Source organism: Lithobates pipiens, unplaced genomic scaffold (assembly GCF_037356315.1).
Source record: "Lithobates pipiens isolate NorthernLeopardFrog02 unplaced genomic scaffold, aLitPip1_a1.2 Scaffold_18, whole genome shotgun sequence".
Classification (NCBI taxonomy): Eukaryota; Metazoa; Chordata; class Amphibia; order Anura; family Ranidae; genus Lithobates; species Lithobates pipiens.
Window position 1 is genome coordinate 658,000,404 of NW_027507758.1, and position 25,901 is coordinate 658,026,304.

Here is a 25,901-nt window from a genome sequence, read left to right on the forward strand (position 1 = left end):
GGTGGAGAAGGATCTGGGGAGATTCATGGTGGAGAAGGATCTGGGGAAATCCATAGTGGAGAAGGATCTGGGGGAATCCATAGTGGAGAAGGATCTGGGGGGATCCATAGTGGAGAAGGATCTGGGGGGGTCCATAGTGGAGAAGGATCTGGGGGGAGTCCATAGTGGAGAAGGATCTGGGGGGAGTCCATAGTGGAGAAGGATCTGGGGGGATCCATAGTGGAGAAGGATCTGGGGGGATTCATAGTGGAGAAGGATCTGGGGGAATCCATAGTGGAGAAGGATCTGGGGGGATCCATAGTGGAGAAGGATCTGGGGGGGTCCATAGTGGAGAAGGATCTGGGGGAATCCATAGTGGAGAAGGATCTGGGGGGATCCATGGTGGAGAAGGATCTGGGGGGGTCCATAGTGGAGAAGGATCTGGGGGTTTTCCATGGTGGAGAAGGATCTGGGGGGGTCCATAGTGGAGAAGGATCTGGGGGTTTTAGTAGATCATAAGCTCAATAATAACATGCAATGCCAAGCTGCTGTTTGCAAAGCGAAGAAAGTCCTTTCCTGTATAGGAGAGGTCTGGACTCCAGAGAGAGAGATATCATCTGTACAAATCATTAGTAAGACCTCATCTGGAATATGCTGTTCAGTTTTGGGCTCCAGTTCTCAGAAAGGATATCGGGGAACTGGAGAAAGTGCAGAGAAGGGCAACCAAACTGATAAGAGGCATGGAGGAGCTCAGCTATGAGGAAAGATTAGAGGAACTGAATTTATTCTCTCTTGATAAGGGGGGATATGATCACCATGTATAATATATAAGGGGGGATATGATCTCCATGTATAATATATAAGGGGGGATATGATCACCATGTATAATATATAAGGGGGGATATGATCTCCATGTATAATATATAAGGGGGGATATGATCTCCATGTATAATATATAAGGGGGGATATGATCACCATGTATAATATATAAGGGGGGATATGATCTCCATGTATAATATATAAGGGGGGATATGATCACCATGTATAATATATAAGGGGTCCACATAGTGAACTTGGTGTTGAGTTCTTCACTTTACAGTCAACAATGAGGACAAGGGGGACTCTTTACATCTAGAGGAAAAGAGATTTCATCTCCAAATACGGAAAGGTTTCTTCACAGTAAGAGCTGTGAAAATGTGGAATAGACTCCCTGCAGAGGTGGTTCTGGCCCAATCAGTGGATTGCTATAAGAAAGGTCGGGATTATTTCCTAAGTGTACAGAATATATCTGGATGACATTTATAGGGAAAGGTGATCCGGGGAAAATACGATTGCCTCTCGGGGGATCAGGAAGGAATTTTTTCCCCTGCTTTAGCAAATTGGATCATGGCTCTGCTGGGGTTTTTTGCCTTCCTCTGGATCAACTGTGGGTATAGAATTGGGTATATGGGCTGGTATGATATTTATTATATATATATATATTTTTTTTTTTTGGTTGAACTGGATGGACTTGTGTCTTTTTTCAACCTGACTAACTATGTAACTATGTAACGAAATACGAATTAATTTTATTACGAATCTAAACGGAACAGAACAAAAAAATTTATTTATAGCACCCATGTCTAGTCCAGCAACATTCATATACAAACATTTCCCGCACTCAAGGCACTAATACACCTCGAGGGTTGTGTGGGACCCCTGATGTACAGGAAGACAGGACTTCAGTGAGGGACATTTCCCTCACTCGGGACAGGAATACGGCTTCTCCCCGGTGTGAGATCTCTCATGTGTGGAAAGATGGGACTTCACTGAAAAACATTTCCTGCACTCAGGACAGGAATACGGCTTCTCCCCGGTGTGAGATCTCTGATGTTTGGAAAGATGGGACTTATCTGAAAAACATTTCCCACACTCAGGACAGGAATACGGCTTCTCCCCGGTGTGAGATCTCTGATGTTTGGAAAGATCAGACTTCTCTGAAAAACATTTCCCACACTCAGGACAGGAATGCGGCTTCTCCCCTGTGTGAGATCTGTTATGCCTATTAAGTTTGGATTTATAACGGAAACACTTCCCGCACTCAGTACAGGAAAAGCTCTTCTCTGTTGGAAGGATGGCCCCATCCCGCACAGTCTGAGGTTCCTCAGGATAAGAGGAATACGATGGTCCGGCACCGTCCCGCACAGTCTGAGGTTCCTCAGGATAAGAGGAATACGATGGTCCGGCACCGTCCCGCAAAGTCTGAGGTTCCTCGGGATAAGAGGAATACGATGGTCCGGCCCCATCCCGCAAAGTCTGAGGTTCCTCGGGATAAGAGGAATACGATGGTCCGGCACCGTCCCGCACAGTCTGAGGTTCCTCAGGATAAGAGGAATACGATGGTCCGGCACCGTCCCGCACAGTCTGAGGTTCCTCAGGATAAGAGGAATACGGTGGTCCCGCACCGTCCCGCACAGTCTGAGGTTCCTCGGGATAAGAGGAATACGATGGTCCGGCACTGTCCCGCACAGTCTGAGGTTCCTCGGGATAAGAGGAATACGATGGTCCGGCACCATCCCGCACAGTCTGAGGTTCCTCGGGATAAGAGGAATACGATGGTCCGGCACCGTCCCGCACAGTCTGAGGTTCCTCGGGATTAGAGGAATACGATGGTCCAGCACCGTCCCGCACAGTCTGAGGTTCCTCAGGATAAGAGGAATACGATGGTCCGGCACCATCCCGCACAGTCTGAGGTTCCTCGGGATAAGAGGAATACGATGGTCCGGCACCGTCCCGCACAGTCTGAGGTTCCTCGGGATAAGAGGAATACGATGGTCCGGCACCGTCCCGCACAGTCTGAGGTTCCTTGGGATAAGAGGAATACGATGGTCCGGCACCGTCCCGCACAGTCTGAGGTTCCTCAGGATAAGAGGAATACGATGGTCCGGCACCGTCCCGCACAGTCTGAGGTTCCTCGGGATAAGAGGAATACGATGGTCCGGCACCGCCCCGCACAGTCTGAGGTCCCTCGGGATAAGAGGAATACGATGGTCCGGCACCGTCCCGCACAGTCTGAGGTTCCTCGGGATAAGAGGAATACGATGGTCCGGCACTGTCCCGCACAGTCTGAGGTTCCTCAGGATAAGAGGAATACGATGGTCCGGCACCGTCCCGCACAGTCTGAGGTTCCTCAGGATAAGAGGAATACGATGGTCTGGCACCGTCCCGCACAGTCTGAGGTTCCTCGGGATAAGAGGAATACGATGGTCCGGCACCGTCCCGCACAGTCTGAGGTTCCTCGGGATAAGAGGAATACGATGGTCCGGCACCGTCCCGCACAGTCTGAGGTTCCTCGGGATAAGAGGAATACGATGGTCCGGCACCGCCCCGCACAGTCTGAGGTCCCTCGGGATAAGAGGAATACGATGGTCCGGCACCGTCCCGCACAGTCTGAGGTTCCTCGGGATAAGAGGAATACGATGGTCCGGCACCATCCCGCACAGTCTGAGGTTCCTCAGGATAAGAGGAATACGATGGTCCGGCACCGTCCCGCACAGTCTGAGGTTCCTCGGGATAAGAGGAATACGATGGTCCGGCACCATCCCGCACAGTCTGAGGTTCCTCGGGATAAGAGGAATACGATGGTCCGGCACCGTCCCGCACAGTCTGAGGTTCCTCGGGATAAGAGGAATACGATGGTCCGGCACCGTCCCGCACAGTCTGAGGTTCCTCGGGATAAGAGGAATACGATGGTCTGGCACCATCCCGCACAGTCTGAGGTTCCTCGGGATAAGAGGAATACGATGGTCCGGCACCATCCCGCACAGTCTGAGGTTCCTCGGGATAAGAGGAATACGATGGTCCGGCACCATCCCGCACAGTCTGAGGTTCCTCGGGATAAGAGGAATACGATGGTCCGGCACCGCCCCGCACAGTCTGAGGTTCCTCGGGATAAGAGGAATACGATGGTCTGGCACCATCCCGCACAGTCTGAGGTTCCTCGGGATAAGAGGAATACGATGGTCCGGCACCGTCCCGCACAGTCTGAGGTTCCTCGGGATAAGAGGAATACGATGGTCCGGCACCGCCCCGCACAGTCTGAGGTTCCTCGGGATAAGAGGAATACGATGGTCTGGCACCATCCCGCACAGTCTGAGGTTCCTCGGGATAAGAGGAATACGATGGTCCGGCACCATCCCGCACAGTCTGAGGTTCCTCGGGATAAGAGGAATACGATGATCCGGCACCGTCCGGCACAGTCTGAGGTTCCTCGGGATAAGAGGAATACGATGGTCCGGCACCGCCCCGCACAGTCTGAGGTTCCTCGGGATAAGAGGAATACGATGGTCCATCTACACTGTGTGGTGCCGGATGGACATTTGAGGTAGTCGGGTTTTCTCCTGGACTATACTGTGTGATGTCCTCATCTTCTACTTTACAGTCTGGAGACAAAGTGAGACAATCCTCTGAGGTTTTCCTCATCTCCCGTCCATCTACTAAAATAGAAATACAAAGATTATTACTAGACATCAGCTGATTGGTTCCCCTAAACCAGGACTCCGCCCACATCAGGCATTTCTTTATTCATGGACCTTATTTAGAGAGGAGGAAACAACGAGAACTGTCTTCTATAGGAGTGACAGTGATGAGGGGATTATAGGACGAGTGTCCCCTCCCCCTCTATCACTCATTGCCATCTTCCCAACACAAGAAGTACTGACCTTCCTTATTTAGTCCATGATTTAGTCATGAATAACAGCGGGGCTGAGCCCCACCAGAGGTCAGAGAGTGAGGATGGGGGGAGAACCACCAAGATGAAGACTGGACTGATCCTGAAGAGCCCCATCATTGGGTTATTGACTCCTCCCCCATTATCACTTTCTGTTTAAGGGTCCAAAGTCTGAAGAAGTTATCACATTATTATCACCATGTAAAAGTCTGTCCTCCAATCACATCATCCGATATAAAATGTCCAGCTGGTAGGAAATGGGTATAACAATTCAGGACTATGTAATGTACAACTTATTATATAGGATAGAATAGATAGGACTATATAGTATCAGAGTGATGTAATGTACAATATAGAGTATATAGTGCAGGGGTCAGGAGTATGTAATGTACAAAATAGAGTATATAGTGCAGGGGTCAGGAATATGTAATGTACAATATAAATTATATAGTGCAGGGGTCAGGAGTATGTAATGTACAATATAGAGTATACAGTGTAAGGGTCAGGAGTATGTAATGTAGAATATAAAGTATACATTGTAAGGGTCAGGAGTATGTAATGTATAATATAGAGTATACAGTGCAGGGGTCAGGAGTATGTAATGTAGAATATAAAGTATACAGTGCAGGGGTCAGGAGTATGTAATGTAGAATATAAAGTATAGAGTGTAAGGGTCAGGAGTATGTAATGTAGAATATAAAGTATACAGTACAGGGGTCAGGAGTATGTAATGTAGAATATAAAGTATACAGTGTAAGGGTCAGGACTCATAATATTGGTATTCAGTAATCAGTGGAAGATGAAATGTTTACATGAGACAAGTTGCAGAGGTCCCACACCGCTGCCTCCCATCTCCTGAGACTGCACTCAGTGACTTGGGTCTGAGACTATACAGACATATCCCTCCACCCGGCACAGCCAGCAGACAACACAACAAGTAATCCTGGGGGGATTGTACTTTCAGAGATCTTGCCATACCCGGGTATGGGGCAGAAGACCCAAATCACATACCGTAGGTGCCTAGATCTAGTAACATCTATGGGGAAAATGAACACTTTGCTGCCAGCTGATCCCCAGAATCTCCATAAATCCAGTCTAGATACATAAATTGTGTCTGTAGCACAGAGAAGGAAGATTATCGGAGAGAAATCCAGGAATACAAGACGGGGAACACAGCTCAGGAAAGTGACCAGGGGATTACAGGCTGATATCACCCAGCCCCCGCCCTACTCTGGACCAATCAGTGAGCAGTATGGGTGGAGGAATGTATTTAGTGTTAATGACCCACCTGTGCTGATCTCTGTAGGAGTGTCCTCCTCTATAAATGTCCCCGTTATTCCATCCTCCTCCATAGACTGCTGATCATCCCTCACATACCTCTCTTCTTCTTCTGATTTCACCTCAAATTCTATATCCATTGGATCTCCACTCTAAACCAAGAAAATGAGAGAGAATATCATCTGTAAGATAGAAGATTTATTATTGTGACATCACATAGAAAATCCACACATTGGGGCTGATTTACTAAGATGAATTATCAACTGAGCGTATGAAGCGGCGCACGCATAAGCACAACACATAATATGCCGGCGCAATTCATACTAGCGCACGCCCGTATCATTAACAATCCATTCACAGAGGGGCAACACGACTTCCAGAGCGACTTTGGGAGGCAACTTGGACACGACATGAGTGTGAACCACAGGGCGACTTGGGGTGACTTACAACATGACTTTAAGTCGCCCCCCAGGCCAGGCGACTTTAATAAAAAAAAATAAAACAGCACGGGTTCCCCTCCAAGAGCATACCAGGCGCTTCAGGTCTGGTATGGATATTAAGGGGAACCCCACACCCTAAAAAAAATGGCATGAGGGTCCGCCTCAAAATCCATACCAGACCCTTATCCGAGCACGCAACCTGGCAGGCCGCAGGAAAAGGGGGGGACGAGAGAGCGCCCCCCCTCCTGAACCGTACCAGGCCACATGCCCTCAACATTGGGAGGATACTTTGGGGTCCCCCCCAAAGCACCTTGTCCCCATGTTGATGAGGATAAGGGCCTCATCCCCACAACCCTGGCCGGTGGTTGTGGGGGTCTGTGGGCGGGGGGCTTATCGGAATCTGGAAGCCCCCTTTAACAAGGAGACCCCCAGATCCTGGCCTCCCCCCTGTGAAATGGTAAGGGTATCTGTGGCAGCAGGCAGGTAAAATCACCTGGTTGTATCCAGGATGGGAAATATGTGTGCCCTAGATTCAGGCTTTATGCAGACTTGTACAACTAGAGGGGAAGAGTTAATGAGCCCAGCTGAAGTAAGTGGGCTCATTAAGACCTCTACAAAAAAGCCCAGCATGCTTAGGGAGATGCTCCATCCTGGAACCAGTTTTGTGTTGTAAAGACAGGGGAGTGTGACACCTGTTCTGTGCGGTGAGGTAACGCCTGTGTGGCAAACCTCTACAACAGAGACAGAGACAGGGACTGGTACAGCACAAGGCTGCACTCAGTTGTTAGACAGGGAATCCATGTGTGTAATTAGAGATCAAGCTGACCAGGATTTATTTTCATGTTTTATTTTTGTTTGGCTGTTATATTTTTCACTGCATGTAGCATAAATAAACCGCACCTTTTGTATTTTCCACCTACAACGCTGTCTGCTGTGCCTGATTTTGTGTTGTGAACCCATCCAGGGGGTCACACACACCCGCTGCCGAGCGAACCCCTCACAGTACCCTACCATTTCACCAAAAAAGTGACAAAAGTGTTATAAATGACAAGAGACAGTTTTTGACAATTCCTTTTTTAAAGTCTTCGTTCAGAAGAGGGAGGTGGAGTCACCGGGTGGCACCGCCCTCCGTTATATAAGACCTGTCAGAAGAAGAGAAGCGTCACACAGCGGGAGCCTCCCATTGCACGGAGCGGCCCGAGAACAAAGAGAGACGCTGTGGAGGAAGATGCCGGACGAGAACACCAGAGCAAGAAGAAGAGGATCGGAAGAAGAACCCGAAGGATGAAGAAAGGAAGAAGGAAAACCAGAAGAAAGAAGATGAAAGAAGACTTTAATAAAGGAATTGTCAAAAACTGTCTCTTGTCATTTTTTACCCTTTTGTCACTTTTTTGGTGAAATGGTAGGGGTATTTTTGTATCCCCTTACCATTTCACACAGGGGGGAAGCCAGGATCTGGGGGTCTCCTTGTTAAAGGGGGCTTCCAGATTCCGATAAGCCCCCAGCCCGCAGACCCCCACAACCACTGGCCACGGTTGTGGGGATGAGGCCCTTGTCCTCATTAACATGGGGACAAGGTGATTTGGGGGGACCCCAAAGCATCCTCCCAATGTTGAGGGCATGTGGCCTGGTACAGTTCAGGAGGGGGGGTGCTCTCTCGCCCCCCCTCTTTTCCTGCGGCCTGCCAGGTTGCATGCTCAGATAAGGGCCTGGTATGGATTTTGAGGGGGACCCCCACGCCATTTTTTTGGGGCACGTGGGTTCCCCTTAATATCCATACCAGACCTGAAGGGCCTGGTATGGAATTTCAGGGGACCCCCACGCATTTTTTTTTCTCTTAATCCTAACATGACCTGTGTGCAAATAGCCTTAAAAAAACCTGTAGAAGTGAACCAGCGCAAAAAAAAAAGTCAAGTTGGGAGGTGCGCCTGTTCAACTTATGCAAATGAACCTACATGGCTTGACATTTACTAAGATTTTGCCAGAGCAGTGAACCTGAGCACTTGAACGGGTGCAAATGCCGCTTGCGCATGCGCAGTGCATAAATTGACCTAGCGCAGTTCCAAGTGTATTTGCAGGCGCAGCGGGCTTGTTCAGAGGAAGTTACTTTTCCGTTATATTTTGGGAATATTTGTTACTTGGACAGTCATATCTATACTTCCTCACATCACCCCCATCATATTCGCACTTCCAGCTTTTTTTAATTCTGAGTTGAAGATGCTGTGCGCCAGGTCTATAGCGGCGCACCGATCGCGGCCGCCCGTGCGTCCGGCATGCTCATAGTAAATGGGGAATTGCACTGTTATGCCGCGTACACACGATCAAACAATCCGGTGGAAAAGTCCGGCAAACTCAAGTCCGCCAAACAATCGCCCTGTGTGTAGCCTCCGGCATACTTTTTTGACCCGAAAGTACGGCGGACTTAGAATGCCGTGTTACACACCAATCTTCCTGCCGGACTCGCATTTCGGCATGTGTATGCCAGTCTGCCGTACTTTTGAAATGAGCGGACTTTTCCCGCCCGGAGAAAAGTCCGCTCATTTCGAGCGGGTCTCCAGGTAGGCGGGGCCCGCGAAGGAGACGTCGCTGGCCCCGCCGCCTGGTATGGACTTAAAGGGGAACCCCAATGCCGTAAAAAATTGGCGTGGGGGTCCCCCCAAGTCCACAACAGACCCTTGTCCGAGCACGCTACCCGGCCGGCCAGGAAAGGGGGGCGAGCGAGCGCCCCACCTCATGAGCCGTACCAGGCCGCGTGCCCTCAACATGGGGGGTGCCTTTAATAAGGGGGCCCCTGGATACCGGCCCCCCACCCTATGTGAATGAGTATGGGGTACAATGTACCCCTACCCATTCACCTGTAAAATAAAAGTACAAAAAAAACACAACACACGAGATAAAATACTTTATTGCACAGCTCCGGGGGTCTTCCGTCTTCGGGGGTCTTCTCGCCGGACTCCTCCGCTATCTTCTTGTAGCTCTTTTGCTAGCGGAGGAGTCCGGCTTTCTTCCTCGCCGCCGGCCTCTTCTCCTGACTTCGGGGGTCTTGTCCCCCTCTTCAGTTCTTCTGCCGGGCCACCACGCCTTCTTCTAGCTCTTTTACAGGCGGTGGACCCGGTCTTCTGTCGCGGCCGCCGCCTTCCGTTCTTCTTCTTCTTCTCCAGGAGATGTTGACTCGACGATCTCTCGGCCGCAATGCCAGGGACGCAATGCGGTGCCACTTATATAGGGACAAGGGGCGGTGTCACATGGCTTTATGTCACATGGGTTGGTGTCACATGGTGACCACACCCCCTTACGATGTCACAGTCCCCATGTGACATCAACCCATGTGACCAACCCATGTGACATAAAGCCATGTGACACCGCCCCTTGTCCCTATATAAGTGTCAGCGCAGCGCGTCCCTGGCATTGCGGCCGGAGAGATCGTCGAGTCAACATCTCCTGGAGAAGAAGAAGAAGAACGGAAGGCGGCGGCGGCGGCGACAGAAGAACCAAAGAGGGGGACAAGACCCCCGAAGTCGGAAGAAGAGGCCGGCGGCGAGGAAGAAAGCCAGACTCCTCCGCTAGCAAAAGAGCTACAAGAAGATAGCAGAGGAGTCCGGCGAGAAGACCCCCGAAGACGGAAGACCCCCGGAGCTGTGCAATAAAGTATTTTATCTCGTGTGTTGTGTTTTTTTTGTACTTTTATTTTACAGGTGAATGGGTAGGGGTACATTGTACCCCATACTCATTCACATAGGGTGGGGGGCCGGTATCCGGGGGCCCCCTTATTAAAGGGGGCTCCCGGATTCAGATAAGCCCCCCACCCGCAGACCCCGACAACCAACGGCCAGTGTTGTCGGGAAGAGGCCCTTGTCCTCATCAACATGGGGACAAGGTGCTTTGGGGTGGCACCCCCCATGTTGAGGGCACGCGGCCTGGTACGGCTCAGGAGGGGGGGGCGCTCGCTCGCCCCCCCTTTTCTGGCCGGACGGGTAGCGTGCTCGGACAAGGGTCTGTTGTGGACTTGGGGGGGACCCCACGCCGATTTTTTACGGCGTTGGGGTTCCCCTTTAAGTCCATACCAGGCGGCGGGGCCAGCGAAGTCTCTTTCGCGGGCCCCGCCTACCTGGAGACGCGCTCGAAATGAGCGGACTTTCCTCCGCGTGTGTGGGCGAGTCCGTTCATTTTGAAAGTAGGGCGGATAGTACGGCGGACTTAGTATGCCGTATTAGTCGGCTCAAAAAATGCCATGTGTGGGCAAGTAGCCCGTTCGGAAAGTCCGACAGACAGTCTGGCGGGAAGTCCGCCAGACTAAGTACGTCGGACATACCGCTACGTGTGTACGCGGCTTTACAGGCACAAATGCTTTGTGAATACGAAAACGGCTGTTGTGTGTCGGCGTGCGCCGCAACTCATAGCGCAAATGCTTTGTAAATCAGCCCCATTGTCTCTATAAGTGAGTTTGATAACCTCCATCCCACCAACCTTGCAATATGGAGGGATGGTGTGACCTTCCTGTGTGGAATCCTGGGAATACAGAGGACGGGGCCATCTCTCTGGTGGGTTCCTGTATCTGGATGACTCCACCATGGTGTCCTGGGACAGATCTCTGGGTTCTTCCTCCATCTCCTCCTCATCATCCTCCTCTTTTATTTCTTCTTTAACCTCAACTTTAGGATCTCTCAGGTTTCCACTCTTAATATAGAATAAAAATGACATGAATGGTAACAATGCAGATAATGTACAGATCCTAATGATACTATCAGTGATTGTCCATCATGACGTCCTTGTAGAGATCCTTGTGTCCTTCTAAATACTCCCACTCCTCCATGGAGAAATAGACAGTGACCTCCTGACACCTTATAGGAACCTGACACCCACAATGATACACATCCCTTGTCTGTTACTGTACTGTTACCCAGAATCCTCCTCACCTCTCCTGTCAGCAGCTCCATCATCTTCTTGGTGACTTCTAGAATCTTCTCCATGTTGTGTCTCTCAGGTTTTAGGGAGTCACATGGAGGCACTGTGATGGTCATATGATCACCGGACTTCACAAGAGGAAATCTCTGTATTGGGGAACCAATAGGAACATCATGTTAGATTCCCAGAATCCTCCTCACCTCTCCGGTCAGGTCTGTGTTTTATTAATAGAGATAAGAGTGATGTCATGTGACCTCCCAGAATCCTCCTCACCTCTCCGGTCAGGTCTGTGTTTTATTAATAGAGATAAGAGTGATGTCATGTGACCTCCCAGAATCCTCCTCACCTCTCCGGTCAGGTCTGTGTTTTATTAATAGAGATAAGAGTGATGTCATGTGACCTCCCAGAATCCTCCTCACCTCTCCGGTCAGGTCTGTGTTTTATTAATAGAGATGAGAGTGATGTCATGTGACCTCCCAGAATCCTCCTCACCTCTCCGGTCAGGTCTGTGTTTTATTAATAGAGATGAGAGTGATGTCATGTGACCTCCCAGAATCCTCCTCACCTCTCCGGTCAGATCTGTGTTGTATTAATAGAGATGAGAGTGATGTCATGTGACCTCCCAGAATCCTCCTCACCTCTCTGGTCAGGTCTGTGTTTTATTACTAGAGATAAGAGTGATGTCATGTGACCTCCCAGAATCCTCCTCACCTCTCCGGTCAGATCTGTGTTGTATTAATAGAGATGAGAGTGATGTCATGTGACCTCCCAGAATCCTCCTCACCTCTCCGGTCAGATCTGTGTTGTATTAATAGAGATGAGAGTGATGTCATGTGACCTCCCAGAATCCTCCTCACCTCTCCGGTCAGATCTGTGTTGTATTAATAGAGATGAGAGTGATGTCATGTGACCTCCCAGAATCCTCCTCACCTCTCCGGTCAGATCTGTGTTGTATTACTAGAGATAAGAGTGATGTCATGTGACCTCCCAGAATCCTCCTCACCTCTCCGGTCAGCAGGTAGATGATCTCCAGGGTGAGGTTTAGTATCTCCTCAGTCATGTGACTCCGGTCCTCCTCCATCCTCACTGGTGTCATTGTAGACGGATAACTTTGGGAAATGAAAGTAAGAATTATTTGGATGGTGTTGGTCACACAATAATAAGATGTGGATGTGAGGGGGGTAATAGGAGGGTTTCTATACATACAAGAACTACTCCCCCCCATGGGGGCACATTTAGTTTGGACTGTTTAGCATCTGATTTATTTTTTTGGGCTCCTGGGACCCTCTTGTTCTGCCATATCAGAAATTCTCTTCTCTCTGTTTGGTTTGTTTGGTTTCTGAACTGGTTTTGATCAGTTTTAGATCTGCAGACAAGGAATGATAAATATGATCCTTCCTTTGACTTGTTTGCTCTGAGGCAGTGCTGTGAGGACAATGTCGGATCATCATGGTGTCCAGGAAGGGGAACTTGCTGACTTTTGGTCGGAGTTGTCGGCTAATCAGGATAATTACCAGAACTCCGGCTGCAAGGCTCCAATCTCCGGCAGCCTGCTGACTGATCGGAGTGATGTCACTCTCTACAGTAAGAGAAGGGATGGGATTGGATAGCAGGAGGATTCTGATGGTGGAGTGCAGAACTGTGGGGGACGAGTCTGTTCTGTGCTCTCCAATAGCAATTCAGTGTGGGTGGGAGGAGGACAACAGGGGGAGGGGTTTGTTCTCTTGGTGTATTTTGTGTTGTGGAACATTCTTCTTGACCAGTGATATGGTGAGGTGAAGCTTCCTTCACTTACTGAAGAGAAATGTCAGAGAGACGACTCGGAGCAAAGTGTCACATGAGGAAATCCTGGGAAATAATTCCGGACTAATAGGTATAAATAAATCGATCAGCCAATGATTTGATAAATGATTAATAAATTATAAATTGTATACGGAGACAACGGCGGTTAAAGAATGGAGGATAATAATGGAAGGAATATGACATGGCATATAACGGTCACTTTTCATCATCAAGTCCTGTGTGACTGAACTATTGTCTTATTTCCACTTAGAACTTTACTATTGTCCGGCTCCGACCTCTGATCATTGATTTTGGTTCAGTGGAATCGCTCCGATTAATCACTACAGCCTTATTGATCAATCAGCTGCTGATTTGGATTACGTTCAGTCTAAAGGATACACAGCTTGTTATCATTATCTACAGCTTCTTGGACTTTGTATATCTGCAGATGGCTCCCCGTTTTCATCTCCCCCTTTTCTCCAATCCCCTGGACTCATTTTGTCCTTTTTACCCTGCAATTTCTATCACGGATTGTTATATGCAATGTCACATTGCTTACATTATTAACCTCAATTCTGCAACGGCCGTTTTCTCCGTATACAATTTATCATTTATTAATCATTTATCAAATCATTGGCTGATGGATTTATTTATACCTATTACCTATACCTATTCATCAGGTCATCCTGATGAAGTCACATGACCCGTGACGAACACGTGTCAGGGCGATAGCTACCGGAAGTGACACATACCGAGCTCGTTGCTCGTTTGTAAACCGTTCATTTTTTCTCTATGTTTGTGAGTATTTGCTTTTTTGCTTTCTTTGAAATAAAAGATTATTTATCAAATATACTACACTATGGGGCATCCTTCCTCTATATCTATTTCATCCCACATATATGCCATCCGCTGAGGGACCCCCACTGCTGATATACCTCAGAGAAACATTTTAAAGGGGCCACACAGCATAATAGGCAGAATTAAAAAAAACGCTAGGACCTGGGAACATCACAACGGGATCTTAAAGGGAAAGACCACCAAGGACCTCAAAAGATTATTACATACGCTGTTACCTTACAGCAGTAAGGTAAGGGGACACCCATTACCAGACTACACAGGATCACGAGGGATATACCCCCCATCACCAGCATCACCATTTTCATTTTCTTCACAATTCATCACACTGTTTTATTGAAGTACTGGCACCTTATGCGATTTTGGAGATAATCGCTGCACTTTGCACGTCACAAATGGACATTTGAGAGTTTTATTAAATTCTGTTTCTTTGCGGCGGTTACTCATTTATATTGCATTATAGCACCAGCACCTTATGCGGTTTTTTTAAATGAATCGCTACACTTTGCACTTTAAAGATATTTTAATTTATTTCTATATTTTTATATGTTCTCTAGTAATATATATTTCTTTTGGCTTATACTAATTTATGTATGGACCCTGAAATGAATGTCACAGTTATATGATTATGGAAAGCAATCACTACTTATAATCGAAGTGTGCTATATGATTTTATATGTACCATTTAACCTTATCTGAGCAGTTGATTGCATGATATGCCAAATCTATACCTATTTAGTCGATGATTTATAGTATCAATTTTTTATCTAGCTACAACACTCACCACCCTATTTCTGCTATAGCATACTGTTTCTTGGGGGCACAAAGAAGGAACAGGCTAATCAGCTTCTGTGGGAGAAACCGGCGACTTTCTCCCAAAAAAAACAGGCTACATGACCTTGTCTGTGCATAAGGTAGAGACCCCTGGACAAGCACCCCTTTGACAGCCCCCCTACCATATCCCTAAAGCAGTCTGAGAAGGAATGCAGAAGGAGATACAAGAGATGATTCAGTTAGGAGACATTGAGCCCTCTGATAACCCTTGGGCCTCGCCTGTAGTCCTGGTGCCTAAGAAAGACGGAACTACTCGGTTCTGCGTGGACTACAGGCGACTCAATGAGAAGACCACCACTGACGCCTACCCAATACCCAGGGTAGATGAACTTCTAGATCGTATAGCCAGGGGACGTTATTTAACTACAATAGACCTGTATAAGGTCTATTGGCAGATTCCCTTGGCTGAGGATGCTATCCTCAAGTTGGCATTTGTTACCCCGTTTGGCCTGTACCAGTCTAAGGTCATGCCATTTGGGAGGAAAAATGCCCCGGCTACCTTCCAACGTATGGTAGATAGGCTCCTCGATGGCTTTCAGGATTTTGTATGTGCATACATGGATGACATTGCGATCTACAGTGGGTCTTGGGAGGAGAACCTGGTTCACGTAGGGGTGGTTCTGGACAAGATTCAGGCCGCAGGCCTGATCTTGACACCAGACAAATGCATTTAGGTATGGCGAAGGTGCAGTACCTGGGACACAGAGTAGGGTGTGGGAATCAGAGACCAGAGCCAGCCAAGGTAGAGACAGTAGCTAACTGGCCCACACCCTGTACTAAGACCCAGGTATTAGCCTTCTTTTGGACTGCAGGGTACTACTGACGTTTTATCCCTGATTATAGTGCTATCGCCAAGCCCCTGACTGACCTGACGATAAATAATTTACCTAGGCAGGTCCTGTGGTCTCCAGCTTGTGAAGCCGCGTTTCTAGCCATCAAGCAAGCACTTGTAAATGCCCCTGTCTTGGCTGCCCCAGTACCTAACAAACGTTTCATTGTCCACACAGACGCTTCCATGTTTGGACTGGGGGCTGTGCTGAGCCAAATCGGGGAGGATGGAGGAGAACACGCTGTCGCATACTTGAGCAGAAAGCTATTACCCCGAGATGTGAGCGATGCGGCAGTGGAGAAGGAGTGCTTGGCCCTGGTCTGAGCCCTTAAAAAGTTGAACCCTTATTTGTATGGAAGGGAATTTTCATTAGTTACCGACCACAACCCATTGGTCTGGCTTAACCGGGTCTCAGGAGACAATGGCAGGTTGCTGCGAGGATGCTATCCTCAAGTTGGCATTTGTTACTCCGTTTGGCCTGTACCAGTCTAAGGTCATGCCATTCAGGATGAAAAATGCCCTGGCTACCTTCCAACGTATGGTGGATAGGCGCCTCGATGGCTTTCAGGATTTTGCATGTGCATACCTTTATGACATTGCGATCTACAGTGGGTCTTGGGAGGAGCACCTGGTTCACGTAGGCCCTGCAACCATACAATTTCACCATCAGCTACCAACCCGGTAAGCAAAATGGCAATGCTGATGGGTTGTCCCGGCAAACAGACGTCACTCCGGCCTCCTAGTTGTGGACATCCCCAAGTTGACCCGAGAAGGATCAACCTGGGTCTGCCAGAGTGTCGCACAAGGAGGGAGCCATGTGACGGGAGTCACTTTTGGGCGCAGGGTGACCAAGAAAATAATGAACCCTGCATCTGCCATTTTCGAAATAGTGGCTGCATCATAATACTGGGACAAATACTGTTAGGAGATGCTGATGTCAATTCAAGCCACCTGTCTCTGTCTGTGTCTGCTATACTGTAAATTAGTCTAGTATGACTTGTCACAGCTTCTAAAGAGTCTTTTCATCCAGTGTGCTAATTAACCCTGCAATTGTATGAAGGAGATGTATGATAAAGTGTATTGTATAGTCAGTGAGCTAGGAGACGTAAAGTCTGTCCTAAAGGTCATGTCTCTGAGTCACCTAGGCTGTCTAAAGGATTAGATAATTAGCTCATGTTAATTAGGTTTCTGGTGAGAGGTTGTATTTTCATCCTGCTGTATATATTTGTGTGAGAGCTCAAAATAAAGATTCATTCCTGTTTGACCCTCAAGACAGAGCCTCGTCTTGTACTTGCAGGGAGAGTTATTCATATGGGTTTCTTGTTTGGCTGATTGGAGTGTTCGGTAGCTGCCTTGGTGTTTGGGAAGGGAATGTCCTAAACAACTTTAAACCCTTTCATACTCGGGGTGTTGTTACAGATGGGTTGTGAGAAGATCAGGTGGTTCTAAAAGCTAGAGTTGTTCTTTACTTGTTTATTACTTGTTTTCAGAAATTAATGTTTGATGCAATATGGGAGTAGTTACGGCATCCGCCCCCCCATCCGCCCCATGGGTCACATCGACCTGATCACTTGTGTAACCAAGTATTACCTTATATGGAAATCGTATGATAACTGTTATCTTGCTGACCTGTCTTTATTTGTATATAAATACGGCTGAATAAAGGCCTTAAATTTTGGCACGGGCATCATTTTGCTCAGAGCTGATATACAGAGAATGATTTCTGTGTCTTATTTCTAAGATAAGAGCATAATAATTAGGAAACAGCAATATAAACTCATTAATGTGACCCATTGATAGTCACACCTAACATTTCTGGCGCCCGAACAGGGACAGAGACTACAAGAGGTGGACGAATGAGGCTGACGGAACAAAAGGATTAGGCATTCCGGGAACCACAGATAAAAACCTGCGCAGGTAAGAAAAAGCTTTATTTTTCTTATATATATTCTGTGCTCCCCTGATTTGTGCCTATCCGTTCTGTCAGTTACGGTTCTCCAGGTAAAATTCCAGCCTCTGTAGTGGTGAGTTTAGAATTACTGTATATTTGGTTTATATTGCTGGAATTATTTGTTGATTGTTGTTTGTCTGTCTTGTTGAAAAAGTGAATGAGCCTTGTCAAGGATGGTATGAGTTGGAAGGGGATTGCCGAACTAAGCAACGGAATGCGCCCTTTCGGGGGGGGTCAGAGGCTTATGCTTAACCTCACATCTAATTCATAAACCATAAGGCGGGTTGAGAGTATAAGCCCTGTCTGCTCCATAAAGCAGGGATAAGAGTGTACGAGAGGGATACCCCAGGTACGGGGGGGAATAAGGTCTCCACAAAGTCCGGAGATCTAGTCAGATACCTGGCCACCAAAAGGAATGCTTGTATATGTTGTAGCCGTCAGTCTGGTCATAATATTTGTCAGTTGGCTAGCATATAAAGTAATTCGATTTCAGAAATCTCATCCAGGAGAGGTTTTTAGCATTCTAGCACCCTAGGGGGGGAGGCAACGAGGAACTGTTGTAGTAGAAGTACACAGTGTCCCACACGCTACCTAGGCACGGACTGTTAGAATGGGCCAGAAGTGTACGAAACCCCGTCAAGAAACTGTGGTGCATTACACTGTACCACAGATAATTAAGAACATTTATGGGAAGGATGAAGCTCGAGATATTGGGAAGGTTCTCCGTAAATTTAAAGTAAAAGGAGCAGCAGGCTTAGACCCAGAGGTATGGAGTGAAATAAGAAGGGACAGACAAGGAGAGGTGTTGGAGAAACAATGGATGTATCAGATCCAATGTTTAATTAAGGCCTCGAATAGGGCAAAAGAGGAAGGATGGAAATATGATCCCGATTTTAATGGTTGGGATATGAAAGACAGAAGAAAGGAAAATGATAAGACTCCGATCGCCCTTAAAGCGGGCATCCCACCCCCATATAGGGATACAGGAAATAGGCCACAAAAAGTATATCCTACCCTTGAGGGAAGAGGGTGGGTTTGTCAGGTCTGTGGAGCACAAAACCCAGAATGGGCAATAGAATGTGTGCATTGTGGGGCACAAAAACCTCATTCAGAAACTGTAGCCCCCGTACGCACAGATACACACATTGTACAGGTAAACAATCCAGACTTTGGAGTAGCCCATCCAGACGCCCCACCTACTGTTACTCGTAGGATGCAGATAAGGACATGGGCACCATAGTCAGCAGACAACCTTATGGCATTAATACAGAGCGCCCCAGATCCTGTTGCAAAACCAGCTGCTTTTTGTAGATTCGTGACGCAGCTGATGAATACGCATGAAGCAACCTGGCAGGATGGGGAGGATTTGTGTAGACATAAAATGACACTAACCCTATTTAACCAGTTTATGACTGAAATAGGTCCTCATCGGCCTCCAGATCGAATGGGTGCGGATGGCAATCTAGAGGCAGGGCATGTCAGACACCTAGACTCCAGAGCCCCCTTTATTGCTAGACTAGAAGCATTTTGTCAGGCAAAACAACAGGAGAGGGGGTCCATATCACCCATGAAACAATCCCCAGGACAGACTGTATCAGAATTTTACTTAAACATGGAAAGTATGATGGCAGATAAAGGACTAGATTTGGTCCTACCAGTCACGATCCGAGCTTTCAATAGACAATTTATGGAAGGCTTAATTCCACAAATAAGTGAGAGGTTGAAGGCCTGTACTCCGGAATGGAGGGCAATTAGGGACAGAGGGGCGTTGCTACAGAAGGCGCAAGGCATAGAGGCGGATTTGGCAGAAGCCAAAGGGAGAAGACAGCATGTAATTAATGTAGTTACAGGTCCACAAGAGCAAAATAGGAGCTCCTCCCGCAAGCCCCTCACTTGTTATTATTGTAACAAGGTTGGTCACATTAAACGAAACTGTAGGAAGAGAATGAGGGATGAGGAGGAGGAAGGTGCCGGTAGGGATCAGATCAGGGACAGACGCAATGACGATAATAGGGGACAAAGAGATGGTCCGAGGGCATGACTCGCTCCTGTCTTAGGAAAATCGCATACAAAAATGTTACACATCCCAATACAAATAGGCAATAAAAAAATCTCATGTTTAGTGGACAGTGGAGCTTCGCGTAGCCTGCTTTCAGACTCGGTGATACGGCCCGGCCAGGAGTCCACTGAAACAGTATTAATAACTGGATATGATGGCATTTTAGCCGACGCCCCGCTGACAAAACCTCTAAAAGTTAAAATAGGGAACCACATGTTCCTTTCACGCTTTCTGGTATCTAGAGGAGCCCCCACTAATTTGCTAGGAGCTGACATTTTGCAGAAAATAGGAGCTAACATTACCTATCACCCAGATGGAACTGTCACCTTAGCTATAGGGGATGATCAAGAACACATGGAGATGTGTAATCTGATACAATACCTAGAGGAGGAATCGGAACTATCCGGTCCATCTCCTTCAGACTTAGATCAGATTTTGTCGTCCCTTCCAGAAGGACTATGGGAGAAACATCCAGCTGATGTTGGACTTTTGCCCATACCTCCGGTTACCCTACAGCTGATTCCAGGAGCAGTGCTTCCCCAACAAAAACAGTATCCACTCAGTGCACCCCAAGAAGCGGCCATAGAAATGCAAGTCCAATCCTTGTTAAAAAGTGGAGCGCTAAAAGAAGTAAAATCACCGGCGAATACTCCTTTGTACCCGGTTAAAAAGAAATCAGTAGCCGGTAGTCCGGTTAAGTACAGAATGGTCCAAGACCTTAGAGCGGTCAACAAAATACTAGCCCCGATGACACCTTTAGTACCCAATCCACATACATTACTGTCACAAATACCATCAACCAGTATGTACTTTACGGTTATAGATTTGGCCAACGCTTTCTTTTCCGTCCCACTTGCGGAAGAGTGCCAACCATGGTTTGCATTCTGCCTCAAAAATAGACAACTAACCTGGACACGCCTACCTCAGGGCATGGCGCATTCACCTACCTTGTATTCGCAGGCATTGCAAACGGTACTGGGGGAATGGGTACCACCTGATTCCTGTGTATTGTTACAATATGTGGATGATTTATTGTTATGCTGCCCTGACAAGGAAACTTGTTTAGATACCACCCTTGCATTGTTGCGATTTTTGGCAGAAAAAGGTTGTAAGGTTAACAGGACAAAGTTACAAGTATGTCAGAAAAAGGTTGTTTTCTTAGGACATTGTATATCACAAGGTATAAGACATCTCACTGAGGAAAGGATTCAAGTGATAAAGGGAATGTTACCCCCACGAAATTTCAAACAATTGCGTATGTTTTTAGGTATGGTGTCATATTGTAGACAATGGATACCACACGCTAGCTCTTTGATGCAGCCATTATACGATTGTTTGAAAATTGTGCCATATATGCTTACGGAAGTAGCTTATGGGTCGTTTGTCACTCTGAAAGAGTTGTTGATTTCTGCACCGGCTATCGGTATAACAGATTACACCAAGACATTTCATCTGTACATTGCTGAGATCACTGGACACGCCACAGGGGTTTTGACACAGTTACATATAAAACAAAGGCCCGTTGCATACTTCTCAGCAGCACTAGATCCTGTGTCCAGAGGTTCACCGTCCTGTGTACGGGCGGTAGCTGCAGTGTCAATTATCATAGATAAGTCATCAGAAATTGTTCTAGACAATCCAGTTGTAGTGCACACCACACACGATATACATGCAATCTTGTCTCAGGTACAGCCCAAACATATTTCCATGGCTCGACAGCTAACAGTGTACTTTACTCTTGCCTCCAAATGTCACGTTTCAGCGCTGTACAACTTTAAATTTGGCCACCTTTTTGCCTCTTCAGTCACTAGATTTGGCAAGGGGGAATAATGGAGCTAATAAGGAAGGTAATGAGAAAACTGACACTCTTTTGTTTCAGGAGATAGATGAACACGATTGTTTTCAGCTCATGGAACAAGAGACAATGGGGTTCCCACATGTTACAGATACACCAATTTTAAATGCTGAGCACACCTTGTATATAGATGGCAGCAGGTTTGCTGATGACAAAGGTAAATATCACACAGGATATGCTGTAGTGACTGACACACAGGTAATTGAAGCACGGTCCTTACCAGTCCACATGTCCGCACAAGAAGCGGAATTAACAGCTTTGGAAAAGGCCCTAGAATACTTAGAAGAACGAGAAGGGAATATTTACACTGACTCTGCCTACGCTTATGGTGTAGCGCACGATTATGGCCATATATGGAAGGCTAGAGGTTACCTAACAGCAGCAGGTAGACCTGTAAAACATGGAGAAGGGATTAAGAGTGTCCTGAACAATCTTCAAAAGGTTAAACGAGTGGCCATCATGAAGATAGCGGCACACACGAGCGCAAAAACAATTGAGGCAAAAGGAAATGCATTTGCAGATTTGACTGCAAAACAGGCAGCTCTAGGGGAAGGAGGCCCTGAGACCTTAGCAGCCATAGAGGTAAGTATGCCAGACCCAACATGGCAACAGCTGAGCAAATTACAGGAACAAGCAGGGGAGAGCGAGAAGGATAGGTGGGTCAGGATGGGAGCTGCACCAGGCCTTGACAATGTATGGAGGGAAGGGGGCAAAGTATGCCTACCTGCCTCTCTATATCCAGCAATGGCGGCGGCAGTTCACCTACCCACACACGTCAGTTCCAATTCCATGTATAGGATTGTGAACCGAGGATGGCTCGCCCCTGGATTCAGTAGTACTGCGAGAAACTACTGTGCAGCCTGCCAAATCTGTCTCCTGAATAACCCAGGGCAGAAAGTAAAAACCCCACAAAAACACCAGGTCCGGGCCCAATACCCCTTCCAGAGACTGCAAATTGACTATATACAAATGCCTAAGAGTGGCCCTTTTGAATTCGTTCTCGTGTGCATCGACTTATTTTCAGGCTGGCCAGAAAGTTATGCGCTAAAATCAGCTACCGCAAAAGCCACAGCCAAGAAACTGATCACTGAGCTAATACCTAGGTTCGGTCTTCCTGAAACCGTAGAATCAGATAGGGGGACACACTTTACAGGTGAAATCATGCAGAATGTGATGGCTATGTTAGGGATTCAACAGAGTTTTCACACCCCTTACCACCCACAGAGTTCAGGATCAGTAGAAAGAGTAAATGGGACAATAAAGCTAAAAATACAAAAAGCCATGCAAGAGTTAAATAAACCATGGCCTGAGTGCCTACCCTTAGCTTTGTTCTCTATAAGGTACACCCCAGCAGGGAAAACGGGGTTATCTCCGTACGAAATACTTTTTGGGAATGCACCCAGACTAGGTTTATACTTTCCCCAGAGTATGCAATTGCAATGTGATAGTTTGACTGCATATGTGATACAATTACAACAACGGCTAACTAAGATCCACAAAAGTGTGTATTCTTCTCTTCCAGACCCTAACTCAATAGCAGGAACACACACTCTGCAACCAGGAGATTATGTATATGTAAAGAAACACACCAGGAAAACCCTAGAACCCCGTTTTGAAGGACCATTCCAAGTATTGTTAACCACTCCTACTTCAGTGAAATTGGAGGGAAAACCCACCTGGATACATGCCTCACATTGCAAGAAGGAACCTGGGAAAACAACATTATGAGATACCTACTTGTCTACTGTTTGTTTAAGCTTGCTATTTTACAGGGATATGCCTGGACTCCTGGTATTAATGTGACTGAATTTTACAACACAGCAGGGATACTTTGGGTTGTAGATGATCAAAAGGTAGCCAATGATTCAGGCTATGGATGAATATATCACGGTAGGGAATTTCACGGTTGAGGGACACAAAGGACCATTGCACATAGATCAAAACATAGTATGGATAAGGGCAGAACCACCGGCAGAAATAAATATAACATTCCAGCTAAACACAAGCATGGGATGGCCTTTTAATAACACTAAGAAGCATAGATGTCATCAGTTAGGACCCTCACATACATGGAAACAGGCACAGAAACGAATTTGGGAACAGATGTATAACGTTCTGGTAACAGTATCCGAGGGAGGGAACATGTCAACAGATATTATAGCAATTAATCAGTCCAGTACTTTTCTCTGTGCCTCCTGGTGGAGAGAGGAAAGAATAGATGGGTGGTATTGGAATGCACAGTCCTACGGGTTTAATATACAGATCAGGGAGGAAGTGGTCCCGGTATTTGAGTCGTCCATGCTATCACCGATACCTAGCACTTGTATCAATGTGTCAGTATCACAACAGAAAACCAAGATTAAGTTTAACATAACCTTTCAAGAAACACCAAAATGTAGATACAAACGTGCCTGGTATGACACTGTATTGGGATTAGCAGGCACTGGAATGGGGGTCTTGAACTCAGTAGAAATAGAAGAGATGAATAACAGATGGAGACATGCAGGAGGACATGTAGCTGATAGCTTGATGATTACAAGTAAGTGGTTACCGACCACCCTTGAGACTCAACTCCAGGAAATACCCCTGTTACGATATATAGGTGAATTAATAATTCATACGGTAATAGCAGATAACATATTGTGGAATCAGAGTCAACAGTTCATAAATTTCACCCAGTGTTCCCTAGATACCTTATCATATCATATACAGATAAACAGAGCTAGAGTGGAGTTGCAGTTAGGAAATTATCATACTTGGATGAAATATTTTAAAGGGTTGAATGATGGTGGTTTGAGGTAAAAGGGAACGAGATAGAATGTGAACAAAGGTGGTGTACGGGCAAGTTTGAGGCCTATAAAACAGAAGAGATAGTGAAAATGTGTAAAATGGTGGTAATGCCTCTTATTATAAAAAATGAATTTTGGTATCCTGAAATATATGGGAAATATGTGGACAATAAGAATAGAACACACGACCTTAGTTTATGTGAAAAGACAAATAAAGGAATAGTATGTGGGAGAAGTTCCCCTGTATATGAACCTTGTCTGCTGAAACATCAGACTAGTATATGTAAGTTTCAGAGGTCACCTGTTAATGAAAGTAATAGATTCATGGAAATAGGACCTCAACATATATGTATAATCACAAATAACAGTAACACCATGATAGCATTGAATAGATCTGCCCCTTTTTCAGGATGTGTTAAAGGCATAAAAATATTAAAATGGGGTAATGATACATATCTCTTTGAACCAGATGCAGAAAAGATATTTTCTTCTGTCTATCAAATATCTAATCTTACCGATACTACACCCTTCATCATTTCCCTAGACCCACTAAGGCAGATCCTGGAACAGTCAGAGCTGCTCAGACAATACATAGAAACACTAGAACACACTTTACAGAATAATCTTATATCTGCAGTAATAGACAAAGGGAGACTTGTGCATTTATCTTCACAGATACAACAGGATACTTCTCCACATTGCTATGATATTTTTAATGGTATGTCTTCCACGGCAACTAGCATATTCAATTGGTTATTTAGTCCTATGCTAATTGTAATTTCTTTACTAGTAGTACTCACTATTATAAATATATGTGTATATAGGAAAATTCAAAAGAAGGTAAAGCGGATAGAGAGAAGATATTAAACTGTTGGATTGACATCACCCTTCTCCCACAAACTCCTCTTCAGAATTTAAGATGTTGGTAATACCTGGGGGGATGGGAGCCATTCCCCTCTGACAACCCGCGGTCAGGGAGAGTACCCTGGGGAAAAACTAACTAAAACTTGTTCATGAGGACCCAGGGGGAGAGAGAGGGGTGATGTCAAAGGGGGAACTGAGAAGATCAGGTGGTTCTAAAAGCTAGAGTTTGTTCTTTACTTGTTTATTACTTGTTTTCAGAAATTAATGTTTGATGCAATATGGGAGTAGTTACGGCATCCGCCCCCCCATCCGCCCCATGGGTCACATCGACCTGATCACTTGTGTAACCAAGTATTACCTTATATGGAAATCGTATGATAACTGTTATCTTGCTGACCTGTCTTTATTTGTATATAAATACGGCTGAATAAAGGCCTTAAATTTTGGCACGGGCATCATTTTGCTCAGAGCTGATATACAGAGAATGGTTTCTGTGTCTTATTTCTAAGATAAGAGCATAATAATTAGGAAACAGCAATATAAACTCATTAATGTGACCCATTGATAGTCACACCTAACAGTTGCTATGGATGGGTTGCTGTGGATGGGTTGCTATGGAAGGGTTGCTATGCATGGGTTGGTATGGATGGGTTGCTATGGACAGGTTGCTATGGAGAGATTGCTATAGGCAGGTTGCTATGGAAGGGGTGCTATGGACGGTTGATATGGATGGGTTACTATGGATGGGTTACTATGGATGGGATGCTATGGAA

General features: G+C 46.5%; 2 protein-coding genes across 2 annotated transcripts; both read right to left on the reverse strand.

Moving 5' to 3' along the window:
• Positions 1–1,597: 1,597 nt before the first annotated feature.
• On the reverse strand, positions 1,598–11,011 carry LOC143989367 (uncharacterized). Its single transcript, XM_077489467.1, has 3 exons — positions 10,873–11,011; positions 5,976–6,117; positions 1,598–4,454 (listed from the first exon to the last, which is right to left on the reverse strand). The coding sequence occupies exons 1-3, from the start codon at positions 10,975–10,977 to the stop codon at positions 1,720–1,722; spliced, it is 2,982 nt and encodes a 993-aa protein (XP_077345593.1). The 5' UTR covers positions 10,978–11,011; the 3' UTR covers positions 1,598–1,719.
• A 138-nt stretch (positions 11,012–11,149) lies between these two features.
• Positions 11,150–12,400, reverse strand: LOC143986921 (gastrula zinc finger protein XlCGF66.1-like). The gene is made up of 3 exons (XM_077485329.1): positions 12,314–12,400; positions 11,322–11,456; positions 11,150–11,257 (listed from the first exon to the last, which is right to left on the reverse strand). The coding sequence occupies exons 1-3, from the start codon at positions 12,389–12,391 to the stop codon at positions 11,150–11,152; spliced, it is 321 nt and encodes a 106-aa protein (XP_077341455.1). The 5' UTR covers positions 12,392–12,400.
• Between the last annotated feature and the right edge of the window lie 13,501 nt (positions 12,401–25,901).